The following is a 14,176-nucleotide window of genomic DNA, read 5'->3' as shown; positions in this document are numbered from 1 at the left end:
GTTAATATCTTATGGGAACATAATATTAGATAATTTTTTATATATTGTAAATTTGTTCAAATTATTTTTTTCTATTCTAATGTATTTGTTATTAGAAAAATTTATTCATTTTTTTTTATTTATAACTAATTTCTGGACTACTAATCTATGTAGCATAGACACTGACACAGGGACACGGGACACGGGGAAAAAGGAACACGGGGACACAAGGACACAGATCTATAAATTATATAATTATGAGTTATATAAATTGACAATAAAGATTTATGTGCACAAGTATTAATTTATATGACAAAATGTGACTTCATAATTTAATATCATTTTCGCCTATAATATGTTTCTGGAAGAAATACACATTTTTTATTACTTTTACCATAACAGTACTTGGTATATAAAATTAATTAATTTTTAATTGCAATAATTATTTTGAGGGATTTTTGCTTATTAACTTAGCATGAATTTGGTGAAGAGTACTTGATTTTCTTCGTAAATATCTTATGGGAACATATTATTAGATAATTATTTATATAATGTAAATTTGTTAAAATTATTTTTTTCTATTGTAATGTATTTGTTATGGAAAAAAAATTTCATTCCTTTTTATTTATAATTAATTTGTGGACTACTAATCTATTTAGCATAGTCACGGACACGGGAACACGAGGACACGGAAACACGAGGACATGGGGACACGGGACTTGAGGACACAGGTACAAGAGGTAACGGATCTATATATTAAATAATTGTGAATTATATAAATTGACAATAAATATTTATGTGCACAAATATTAATTTATATGACAAAATGTGACTTCATAATTTAATATGATTTTCGCCTACAATATGTTTCTGGAAAAAATACACATTTTTTATTACTTTTACTATAACTGTACTTGGTATAATATAATGAATTAATTTTTTAATTGCAATAATTATTATGAGAGATTTTTGCATATTAATTTAACATGAAGTCGGTGAAACATACTTCATTTTTTTGGTAAATATCTTATGGGAACATAATATTAGATAATTATTTATATAATGTAAATTTGTTCAAATTATTTTTTTCTATTGTAGTGTATTTGTTATGACAAAAATTTATTCATTCCTTTTTATTTATAATTAATTTGTGGACTACTAATCTATGTAGCATAGACACGAACACGGGGACACGAGGATACGGGGACACACGAACACGGATCTATATATTATATAATTATGAATAATGAAAATTTACAAAAAAAAATTATGTGCACAAGTATTAATTTATATGACAAAATGTGACTTCATAATTTAATATGATTATCGCCTACAATATGTTTCTGGAAGAAACACACATTTTTTATTACTTTTACTATAACTATAATTGGTATAATATAATGAATTAATTTTTTAATTGCAATAAGTATTCTGAGAGATTATTGCATATTAACTTAGCATGAAGTTGGTAACCAGTACTTCATTTTCTTCGTAAATATCTTATGGGAACAAAATATTATATAATTATTTAAATATTGTAAATTTGTTCAAATTATTTTTTTTCTATTGTAATGTATTTGTTATGACAAAAATTTATCCATTCCTTTTTATTTATAACTAATTTGTGGACTACTAATCTATGTAGCATAGACACTGACACGGGGACACGGTGAAACAGGGACACGGGGACACTGAGACACACGGATCTATGTATTATATAATTATCAATTATATAAATTGACAATAAAGATTTATGTGCACAAGTATTAATTTATATGACAAAATGTGACTTCATAATTTAATATCATTTTCGCTTATAATATGTTTATGGAAGAAATACACATTTTTTATTACTTTTACCATAACAGTACTTGTTATAATATAATGAATTAATTTTTTAATTGCAATAATTATTCTGAGAGATTTTTGCATATTAACTTAGCATGAAGTTGGTGAACAGTACTTCATTTTCTTCGTAAATATCTTATGGGAACATAATATTAGACAATTATTTATATAATGTAAATTTGTTCAAATTTTTGTTTTTCTATTGTAATGTATTCGTTAAGGCAAAAATTTATTCATTCCTTTTTATTTATAATTAATTTGTAGACTACTAATCTATGTAGCATAGACATTGACACAGGAAAACGGGACACTAGGACACGAATCTATATATTATATAATTATGAATTATATAAATTGACAATAAAGATTTATGTGCACAAGTATTAATTTATTTGACAAAATGTGACTTCATAATTTAATATCATTTTGCCTTACAATATGTTTCTGGAAGAAACACACATTTTTTATTACTTTTATTATAACTGTAATTGGTATAATATAATGAATTAATTTTTTAATTGCAATAATTATTCTGAGAGATTTTTGCATATTAACTTAGCATGAAGTTTGTGAACAGTACTTCATTTTCTTCGTAAATATCTTATGGGAACATAATATTAGATATTTATTTATATAATGTAAATTTGTTCAAATTATTTTTTTCTATTGTAATGTATTTGTTATTACAAAAATTTATTCATTCCTTTTTATTTATTATTAATATGTGCACTACTAATCTATGTAGCATAGACACTGACACGGGGACACGGGGACACAAATCTATATATTATATAATTATGAATTATATAAGTTGATAATAAATATATATGTGCACAAGTATTAATTTATATTACAAAATCTGATTTCATAATTTAATATGATTTTCGCTTACAATATGTTTCTGGAAGAAACACACATTTTTTTATTACATTTTCTATAAATGTACTTGGTATAATATAATGAATTAATTTTTAAATTGCAATAATTATTCTGAGAGATATCTGCATATTAACTTAGCATGAAGTTGGTGAACAACACTTCATTTTCTTCGTAAATATCTTACAGGAACATAATATTAGATAATTATTTATATAATGTAAATTTGTTCAAATTATTTTTTTCTATTGTAATGTATTTGTTAAGGCAAAAATCTATTCATTCCTTTTTATTTATAATTAATTTGTAGACTACTAATTTATGTAGCATAGACAGTGACACGGGGACACAGGGACACGGGACACGTGGACACAGATCTATATATTAAATAATTATGAATTATAGAAATTGACAATAAAGATTTATGTGAACAAGTATTAATTTATATGACAAAATGTGACCTCATAATTTAATATGATTTTCGCCTACAATATATTTATGGAAGAAACACACATTTTTTTTATTACTTTTGCTATAACTGTACTTGGTATAATATAATGAATTAATTTTTTAATTGCAATAATTATTCTGAGAGATATTTGCATATTAACTTAGCATGAAGTTGGTGAACAATACTTCATTTTCTTCGTTAATATCTTGTGGGAACATAATATTAGATAATTATTTATATAATGCAAATTTGTTCAAATTTTTTTTTCTATTGTAATGTATTTTTTATGACAAAAATTTATTCATTCCTTTTTATTTATAATTAATTTTTGCACTACTAATCTATGTAGCATAGACGGTGACACGAGGACACGGGGACACGGGACACGTGGACACAGATATATATATTAAATAATTATGAATTATAGAAATTGACAATAAATATTTATGTGCACAAGTATTAATTTATATTACAAAATGTGACTTCATAATTTAATATGATTTTCGCCTACAATATGTTTATGGAAGAAACACACATTTTTTATTACTTTTATTATCACTTTAATTGATATAATATAATGGATTAATTTTGTAATTGCAATAATTATTCTAAGAGATTTTTGCATATTAACTTAGCATGAAGTTGGTGAACAGTACTTATTTTCTTCGTAAATATCTTATGGGAACATTCTATTAGATAATTATTTATATAATATAAATCTGTTCAAATTATTTTTTTTCTATTGTAACGTATTTGTTAAGGCAAAAATTTATGAATTCATTTTTATTAATAATTAATTTATGGACTACTAATCTATGTAGCATAGACATTGACACGGGACACGGGGAAACTGGATCACAAGGACACAAATCTATATATTACATAATAAAGAATAATATAACTTGACAATAAAGATTTATGTGCACAACTATTAATTTATATGACTAAATGTGACTTCATAATTTAATATGATTATCGCCTACAATATGTTTCTGGAATAAACATACACTTTTTATTACTTTTACTATAACTATAATTGGTATAATATAATGAATTAATTTTTTAATTGCAATAAGTATTCTGAGAGATTATTGCATATTAACTTAGCATGAAGTTGGTGACCAGTACTTCATTTTCTTCGTAAATATCTTATGGGAACATAATATTAGATAATTATTTAAATATTGTAAATTTTTTCAAATTATTTTTTTTCTATTGTAATGTATTTGTTATGACAAAAATTTATCCATTCCTTTTTATTTATAATTAATTTGTGGACTACTAATCTATGTAGCATAGACACTGACACGGGGACACGGTGAAACAGGGACACGGGGATACTGAGACACACGGATCTATATATTATATAATTATCAATTATATAAATTGACAATAAAGATTTATGTGCACAAGTATTAATTTATATGACAAAATGTGACTTCATAATTTAATATCATTTTCGCTTATAATATGTTTATGGAAGAAATACACATTTTTTATTACTTTTACAATAACAATACTTGGTATAATATAATGAATTAATTTTTTAATTGCAATAATTATTCTGAGAGATTTTTGCATATTAACTTAGCATGAAGGTTGTGAACAGTACTTCATTTTCTTCGTAAATATCTTATGGGAACATAATATTAGACAATTATTTATATAATGTAAATTTGTTCAAATTTTTGTTTTTCTATTGTAATGTATTCGTTAAGGCAAAAATTTATTCATTCATTTTTATTTATAATTAATTTGTAGACTACTAATCTATGTAGCATAGACATTGACACAGGGAAACGGGACACTAGGACACGAATCTATATATTATATAATTATGAATTATATAAATTGACAATAAAGATTTATGTGCACAAGTATTAATTTATTTGACAAAATGTGACTTCATAATTTAATATCATTTTGCCTTACAATATGTTTCTGGAAGAAACACACATTTTTTATTACTTTTATTATAACTGTAATTGGTATAATATAATGAATTAATTTTTTAATTGCAATAATTATTCTGAGAGATTTTTGCATATTAACTTAGCATGAAGTTTGTGAACAGTACTTCATTTTCTTCGTAAATATCTTATGGGAACATAATATTAGATATTTATTTATATAATGTAAATTTGTTCAAATTATTTTTTTCTATTGTAATGTATTTGTTATTACAAAAATTTATTCATTCCTTTTTATTTATTATTAATATGTGCACTACTAATCTATGTAGCATAGACACTGACACGGGGACACGGGGACACAAATCTATATATTATATAATTATGAATTATATAAATTGATAATAAATATATATGTGCACAAGTATTAATTTATATTACAAAATCTGATTTCATAATTTAATATGATTTTCGCCTACAATATGTTTTTGGAAGAAACACACATTTTTTTATTACTTTTTCTATAAATGTACTTGGTATAATATAATGAATTAATTTTTAAATTGCAATAATTATTCTGAGAGATATATGCATATTAACTTAGCATGAAGTTGGTGAACAATACTTCATTTTCTTCGTAAATATCTTACGGGAACATATTATTAGATAATTATTTATATAATGTAAATTTGTTCAAATTATTTTTTTCTATTGTAATGTATTTGTTAAGGCAAAAATTTATTCATTCCTTTTTATTTATAATTAATTTGTAGACTACTAATTTATGTAGCATAGACAGTGACACGGGGACACAGGACATGTGAACACAGATCTATATATTAAATAATTATGAATTATAGAAATTGACAATAAAGATTTATGTGAACAAGTATTAATTTATATGACAAAATGTGACTTCATAATTTAATATGATTTTCGCCTACAATATATTTATAGAAGAAACACACATTTTTTTTATTACTTTTGCTATAACTGTACTCGGTATAATATAATGAATTAATTTTTTAATTGCAATAATTATTCTGAGAGATATTTGCATATTAACTTAGCATGAAGTTGGTGAACAATACTTCATTTTCTTCGTAAATATCTTATGGGAACATAATATTAGATCATTATTTATATAATGCAAATTTGTTCAATTTTTTTTTCTATTGTAATGTATTTTTTATGACAAAAATTTATTCATTCCTTTTTATTTATAATTAATTTTTGTACTACTAATCTATGTAGCATAGACAGTGACACGAGGACACGGGACACGTGGACACAGATCTATATATTAAATAATTATGAATTATAGAAATTGACAATAAAGATTTATGAATTATACACTTTCATTCTTCTCCAGTCACAACAATAAAGCAATTTCATCAATTAAGCATGTGTGAAAGAGTTGACGAGAAGATTCATTTGTATTTGACGTTTAGAGTGTGTGAAAATTATTATTTTTTAGTTTTGTATTCAATTTTTGCACCTTGTTGGGGTTTTTCTTTTGGTTAGGTGGTTTCTAGAAATATGAAATAAAAATAAGGGAAAGAAAATATATCTACCACCAATAAAAACATCACAAAACTTATATCAATTATCAATGTTCACCATCAACCACCATTATTTGAAAATGAAGAAAAAAACATCATACTCTCCATGAATAACTATTGTTAGAATTTAAAAAAATATGAAAGTACACTAGAAAGATATGAAAGTGTAGGAAGAATTTATGATGTAGTAAATATATCAATAAATAATTGAAAGAGAGGGTAATACACAAAGTTTTACATAGATAACATCACTTGAAAATAAAGAAAAAAATATCATACCCTCTATTAAGAAATACTCTTAGAATTGAAAAAAATATGAAGATGCACGTGAAAGATATAAAAGGGCAGAGAGAATTTGTGATGTAACAAATATATCAATGAATAATTGAAAGAGATTAATACACAAAGTTTTATATAAATGATTGTATAATGGTCTTAAATAAAATAATCTTTTTAAGATTCTGGACCATCTTCAATAAAATTAAATTACATTTTTAAATTTGAAATTTTATTTAAAGAATTTGAGTAACTTTCGACTTGAACAAATAATGAATTGGTAATTTTCTATACAATTTGTTAATATAATTTATCATTTATAAACTGTGTTACTTAAATTAAACTGTATTTAGATGTTCACGAAAAGCTAAAAAAAATAGTTAATTAATTCTAAAAAAAAAGTGAAAGCCCACATGGTAAATTAGTTAGGGTTAAAGCCCAATTGAAAGAAAAGTAAACGACGAGGCAAAACATAAGGCGGCTAGTAATTGCAGGTCAAAAGTTTACTTTTAGGAGGTGCCAGAACACAACAACCTCATCTCGCACAAAACAGTCTGAATATTAATCCATGGTGATGGAATTAAGATATTTTATAACTGAAAACAGAATAAGTTGCAAATGCAACGGCATAGTTCACACCACAGTAACATTCCTCCAATTGGTTCTCCATGAGAGGGAAACAGCAACGTGGAGCGGAAGACTCGTTCTTCGCTCCAAACCCTTCTGCCACTCAGCACAATTTGGGCTTACCAAACCACCGCAGGCCCGCACGTAGGAACCGAGGCCCACACCAACCGAACTTGAAATACCGTGTCGTGAACAAGCCCGAAGCGGTTTCTTCCTCCAACTCTCACTCCGTTGAGGATGCCAACGTGGACGTTACTGTCGCATGCCTAAATCTCCATGGCGAGGACGCTGGCGGCGCCTCCGAGCTCAACATCGTTGACGGCACCGACCGTGTGGCTTGTTTCAGCAAGGTCGAGGAAGGAGGCGGCAATGATGATGATGATGATGGTGGTGGTGGTGGTGATAATGACGATATTCAGACAAGGCTTGATAAGCTGCTCTGTGAAATTGAGGAACCTGATTTGTCCGAGGAGCAGATCAGAATCAATGATCAATTGCAACAAGATGAGGTAGAGATAACGCTGTAGAAATTGAATCTTTGATCGCTTGGTTACCGTTGTTTTGTGACATTAATGATTTGGGCAAAACGATCGGAATTAATGTTTTATGCTCGGGACAAAACTTAGGTGCTTTTGGAAATGTTCTTCTATAGAGTTGTAGTTACAGCTCTATTTGCATTGAAGTTGACAGAAAAACTAGGAATAACTTTTTAGGCACATCTACAATGTTCTCTTATTAGAATTGTAGTTGCACCTCTATTTGCATTGGAGTTAGGACAACGCTACTAAACTCTTAGGTGCTTTTAGTAATGCTCTCTAATTTCAGTTTATTTCGGTAATTATGTTAATTAGTAATGTGAACTTTTATCACGAGGATTGGTGAAACTTTAATTTGATTGAGAACAACACCAAAAACACCTCAAAAGCTGCAAGTAAGTTTGCTTTTAAAGTTAACATAGGTTGCCAGTTAAAACCCAATTCTCACTGAAAAACAGCAAAAAATAACGGTTAAGAACTTCATTAAGTTTGGATGTATTGCTTTGAAGCAGAATTATTATGGCATGTGATATCTATGTTGCAGATACTTGTGGTGGAGTCAATTTATGGAGAAAATGTTTTCGGCCTTGAGAGATGGAAAGGCTTGCGTTGTTTTCAGGTCTTGCTATAAACCTAATTATTCAGTTTTGGTTTTGTTTCGTTACAATGCAAATTTTCTGAAACCTAATACTGAGTCTCTCTTTTCTTTTTGCCTTCCCTCAGATACATATACACATTGATGTTTTGGGTGAAATTGCCATCACTGCTAAGTTGAACTGTCTTAATCGACTTGAGACTGTAAGCAGCAGTTCAGATGAATTCTTATACACTTTCAAAGTCCAATATCTTCCACCGATTGTTTTGACTTGTTTATTACCTAAGTCGTACCCTAGCCACCAGCCACCAATTTTTACACTCTCTGTTAAGTGGTTGGAACCTGTGAAGATTCTGAGACTGTGCTCCAAGTTGGATTCAATATGGGCTGAACAACAAGGGCAGGAAGTAATTTACCCTTGGGTAGAATGGTTGCATGGTTCTTCTCTTTCTCATCTGGGATTTGATGAGGAAATAACACTTGGGCCTTATGGCATGAACGTTGTTCAGGATGAGCATGTTGTTTCAGGTGCTGAATGCATTGATATGGATATTCCTTTTTTACGAAATTACAATGATCAGAGACACAATGAGAACTTCCTCAAAGAATTACATCAATGTAACATTTGCTTTGGTGAATATACAGGTAATTTCCTATTTATGCCTGACATAATTTATAAACATTATCACTCTGCATGGGAAAGCCTGACTTAGTCCTTTACAAAGATGCAACTAATTTACCTTCTCTTGTTGAGACTCAAAACTGTATGTCTGATCATCTCCATTCATAAAAAGTTTCTTTGAACTTTATTGGTGGCAAATCATTAACAGTTCAATTAATTTTAATAATTGGAGCTCTATTACTTAGCAGATCATCTATGATGCACGGATACAATATGGGTATTGAAAACGATTAATCTCTTCTTGAAAAATATAGGCGATGATATGTTTAGTTACTTTTAAAGTATATATTTATGCATATGCATACTTCACAAAATAAAATAAATGTTATTGTAATTTAAAAAAAAATTACTAAAATAGAAACTTATTACTAATATTATTCAAATTGAACATACTAAATACACTAAACTCAAATGTATATATGAACTAGAAATGATAAAGAAATGAAATGCACTTTGTCATGCACTCTTCTTAAGAATTGAATACAAACACCCCTTCAAATAATTTTCTATTCTATACAGCTTCAAATCATTTTCATTTGCTCACCATTTTCGTCTGTGATGTTGCTTTTGACCTAAATCCCTTTACAGTCTTTGGCTCTTTGCTATGATAGAAAACTGAATCATACTCCTTGTCTTCTCTATAATTTTTGCTCCAACTTACGGACTTAGTAGAGAAGCTAATGCTGTATCACATCACTGCTTGAGCTAATGCGGTCCTACTTCTTTCTATTGACAGCAAGGATAATATAATCTGCATTGTTGATTTCTAAAGACGTTTTCATTCCAATATGCTTTATTATTTATATGCATGACCTGATTCTAATTTTTTCAGTGTTTGGTCAAATAAAGTTAATATTGAACATGGTTCTTATGTCTGCCACTTTATCTATCAGGTTCTGAGTTTATCCGGTTACCATGTATGCATTTTTTTTGCCTCAAGTGTTTGCAGACCTTTGCCCAGATACATGTAAAGGAAGGCACTGTTAGTAATCTTCAATGTCCTGAAGCAAAATGTACAGTCATGATTCCACCTGGCCTTCTAAAGCACTTGCTAGATGACAAAGATTATGAGCGCTGGGAATCCATGATGTTGGAAAAAACACTTGCTTCAATGTCTGATATTGTTTATTGTCCAAGATGTGAAACCCCCTGTATAGAGGATGAAGACCAGCATGCTCAATGCCCAAAATGTTATTTTAGCTTTTGTACCCTTTGCAGGGAACGGCGACATGTTGGCATAGCATGCATGAGTCTAGATATGAAGCTTCAGATTTTGCAGGTATGTTATTTGGATCCAAAATTGAATAAATGGTTTAGTTGTTAATTGTTATCATAGACTCACACCTATGAAATGTCCTTTTGGTGAATACATAGGGGTATATACTTTTATAACCAACATCTAATTATATTTTAAAGGCATATTATTACATTAAAATGTAGTTGAATGATGACATTTTTTTAACGTGATCTACTTGTGAGAACTATTAAACTAATGTTAGATTGATGAAAGTCAATGTCAATAAAAAATTACTGAGTGGACTAAGTATAATGATACTGATAGGAAGGGAAGTATCGAGAGGGGTTGGAAAGTGTATTATAGGAAGAAATTTAAAAGTAAAAGTAGTTAAGAAGTTAGTTGTTATGGGGTGAGACATTTTTAGAAAGTCTATATACAGTCTTATCTTGTGGGCAAAAGTAGGTTGGAAGGATGGGCCAATGAACAAGGTTGTTGTAGAGTTGAAAGCAGATATGGCTAGAATGAAACATAGCCTGCCAGACATTAAAGAAATCAAAGAACTTCTATCTGAAATCAAGAAAAATGAGAAGTTGTTAGAAGGAGGGGAGAATTCAGTTAATGATGAAGAGAAGAAGGAAGAAGGATCTGTACATGGTAACAATTCAGATGAGGAGTGAGGGAGAAGAATTGTTGAGGTGAGGCCTTGGACTAAAAGGGTGGAATTGCCCACTTTTGAAGGGAATGATCTGTTAGGATGGATAACAAGAGCTGCGTTAGAAGATTGCCCAGCTGCGTTGAATAGAAGATTTGGAGGCAGGGAGCGTAGTACTATTTTTGAAAGTTTAACTGCGATAAGACAGGATGAGAAGGTGGATGATTACATTCAGGAGTTTGAAATACTGTCACAAGCTCCACATACATTTGAAGAACAACTGTTGGAGTATTTCTTTGCAGAAAGGTTGAGTGAAGTGGCATAGTGCGGTCACCTCTACGGCGATGCATGATAGGGACTTTGTGTTGGGAATCTCTACCATGACCTTTTAGTTTCTTGGTCATTTCTTTGTCATGATGTGAGTCTAGTATGTTTGCTAGTTTGTATTGCTCTTTATGTTCAAAAGGGCATGTGTTTTGAGTTGCGTTTTTTCTATTCTATTATCATTTTTCTTAATTTTTAACCAAAAACAGGATTCCAGTTTTCTGATTTTTATCTTACTATAGGACCGTCAAAATTCATCCCATTTAAAGGAAGATCAAAAGCGTAGGGAACGTGAAAAGATTAATGAAATGCTCAGTATGAAAGAAATTCATCGTGATTCCAAGCTATGCCCTTCTTGTGACATGGCAATTTCTCGAACTGAGGGTTGTAACAAAATGAAATGTGGTAACTGTGAACAATACTTCTGTTACCGCTGCAACAAGGCAATTGATCCATCAGATCCGTATGGTCATTTCAGGTATTTGGCTTTTTAAACGTAATAGCACTTGCAAAATTCTATTGCATGATTTGCATCTGCCAGGATTCAAATTGCTAATTCTTATGGAACCCATTTTTCATTCTTTCAAGGGATGGTTCATGTGAGCTGTTTCCACGAGAAATGGTTGAATCCTGGCAAGAGCGAATAAATCATCGCCAGGCAGTAGGACAATTACAGGCTGAGCTTTTTCCTCAACGAGGCTTGACATGTCCTAATTGTCGTCAATTTAATGCAAAGGTGAGTAAGGCTTTCTGTTTGTTTCTTGCAAAAATATTACATGAAAGTGTCTGTTTTAATTGGATGAGAATTGTTGAGTTACTGAATTAATGAAGTCTATGCGTTGATTGAGATTATAGATTTGATTAGCCTGTGACACAGCTGAGAGGAGCTCTATTTTAATATCTACTACAGAAGTGACCTTCCAGTTTTTATAGTGCATTATATATTTTGACATACGTGTAGTACAAGGAAAGAACAGGAAGGCACCCTCGTGCATTATACTTGAAATTGAATATTCTTATGTTTGCCTCCATTTACACTAGATCTGCTATTTCTTAGAAATCATTCAAGGATTTTCCTATTCTCATTGTGTACTTTTGCATCTCTAAGGAATACCTTTTGTGAATGAATGTTATGGTTTCAACTTACGAACTCGTACAATATGACCAAAAACCTGTTACCGGTAGTAAATTGGTTTAAGGAGGGTTATTCCAGGGCAAACTGCTCATTTCGGGGTCTTAACAATCGAAGAGTCCCTATTTTGTTGTTGGAAGATAGTTTGTTTGTCATCACTAACTACTTTCTCAATTGCCATTTTGAATTTAAAAACAGATTGGAAATAATAATCACTTGTTTTGCTGGGCATGCCAAAGCCACTACTGCTACTTGTGCAAAGAGATTGTCAGGCGCGGCACCAAGCATTATGGACCCAAGGGCTGCAAACAGCATTCCGACGGATAGTATAAGCATAATGCCTTAAAAATTTTGTTATGTTTTGTTTACTTTTGGCACTGGGAAATGCTGCAGGTTCAATAGGTTTTTCCAGACTGGTGAAGCTACCGTGATTGAATGCATAGGTCGAAACCATCTCCAGTGAGTTCAATTCTATTTTGCAGCAAAATAAAGTATAGATAGGATGTGTTTCAAATTCATACATTTTTGTTTTCGCAAGAGGAAAAGTGTAAAAGGAAAAAGTGTCAATCTTTTTTCATTTTTTATTTTAAAAAAAAATCCTCTACACCAAATTACATTATTATTTTGTGAGAAAATATTACAACTTCATGGAATATGTTGGTTGTATTGGAAGTGTTCGATATCTGTCTACCATGATACTTGGTGATAAAATTCTGCGGGTGGCCTTTGCCCAGGATTTCGTACTCTCAAAAACTCATTCTATAGATTCACAAACGCACATGCAACACCCAATTCATCTAAAGTATCTAAAATTTAAAAAACCTATTCACACCATGCTAGGTAGTAAAAATTACGAATTCTTAGATGTTAAACTTGATGGTTTTTTTGAATAATTACTTAAAAAATTTTAAATCAACAATATATTTATTTTATCTTGTTTATTCTTAACTTAATCATCAATATATTTTGATATCAATCAAGGTTTTGTTGATTGGATCTTGAGTTTAATTTTTAAAACTTTTGTAAAACATTTATGTAACAAAGGAGAGACTAGACATTTTCATCGAACAGAAGGAGGTCTTGTTCAGATCAGATCTTGAATGGATGAATTTAATTTTTTATCTCCATTAGATTTATTGGTGTTTTGTAAATTTACAACTAATTGATCACGTTATTTTCTTTAAAATTTTAACTTGAAGCATACATTTTAAATAGATCATATATTAAGATATTAAATATATATTCATGCAATACATAATAAATTGAAAAAGTTAAGAATAAAATCATAGTTATAGTTAAATGCATACTTTGAAGTTCGTTATTTAATTATTTTATACTATAAATATTTTAACTATTAAAATAATATTTTATATATAAAAAAATGTAAATTAATATATAAAAAAGAGGACAGTGGTATAAGTTCATCAGTTTGGATTAGTACTTATGAGTTTAAATTTATCCCTTTAAAAGACCTCATACTCATAAATTT

At 29.2% G+C, this 14,176-nt stretch overlaps 1 protein-coding gene across 1 annotated transcript; it reads left to right on the top strand.

Annotated features, from left to right (window-relative positions):
* Positions 1-7,459: 7,459 nt before the first annotated feature.
* On the top strand, positions 7,460-13,342 carry LOC137811247 (uncharacterized). Its single transcript, XM_068612915.1, is given in 8 exon segments — positions 7,460-8,038; positions 8,610-8,684; positions 8,789-9,305; positions 10,236-10,621; positions 11,798-12,033; positions 12,144-12,291; positions 12,886-12,915; positions 12,917-13,342. Coding segments are annotated over 8 exon segments (1,977 nt in total). The 5' UTR covers positions 7,460-7,570; the 3' UTR covers positions 13,034-13,342.
* Positions 13,343-14,176: the final 834 nt, after the last annotated feature.

Source organism: Phaseolus vulgaris, chromosome 2 (genome assembly GCF_000499845.2).
Source record: "Phaseolus vulgaris cultivar G19833 chromosome 2, P. vulgaris v2.0, whole genome shotgun sequence".
NCBI classification, from domain to species: domain Eukaryota; kingdom Viridiplantae; phylum Streptophyta; class Magnoliopsida; order Fabales; family Fabaceae; genus Phaseolus; species Phaseolus vulgaris.
The sequence above is the reverse complement of the archived record's forward strand: the minus strand, read 5'-3'. Positions and strand labels throughout refer to the sequence as shown.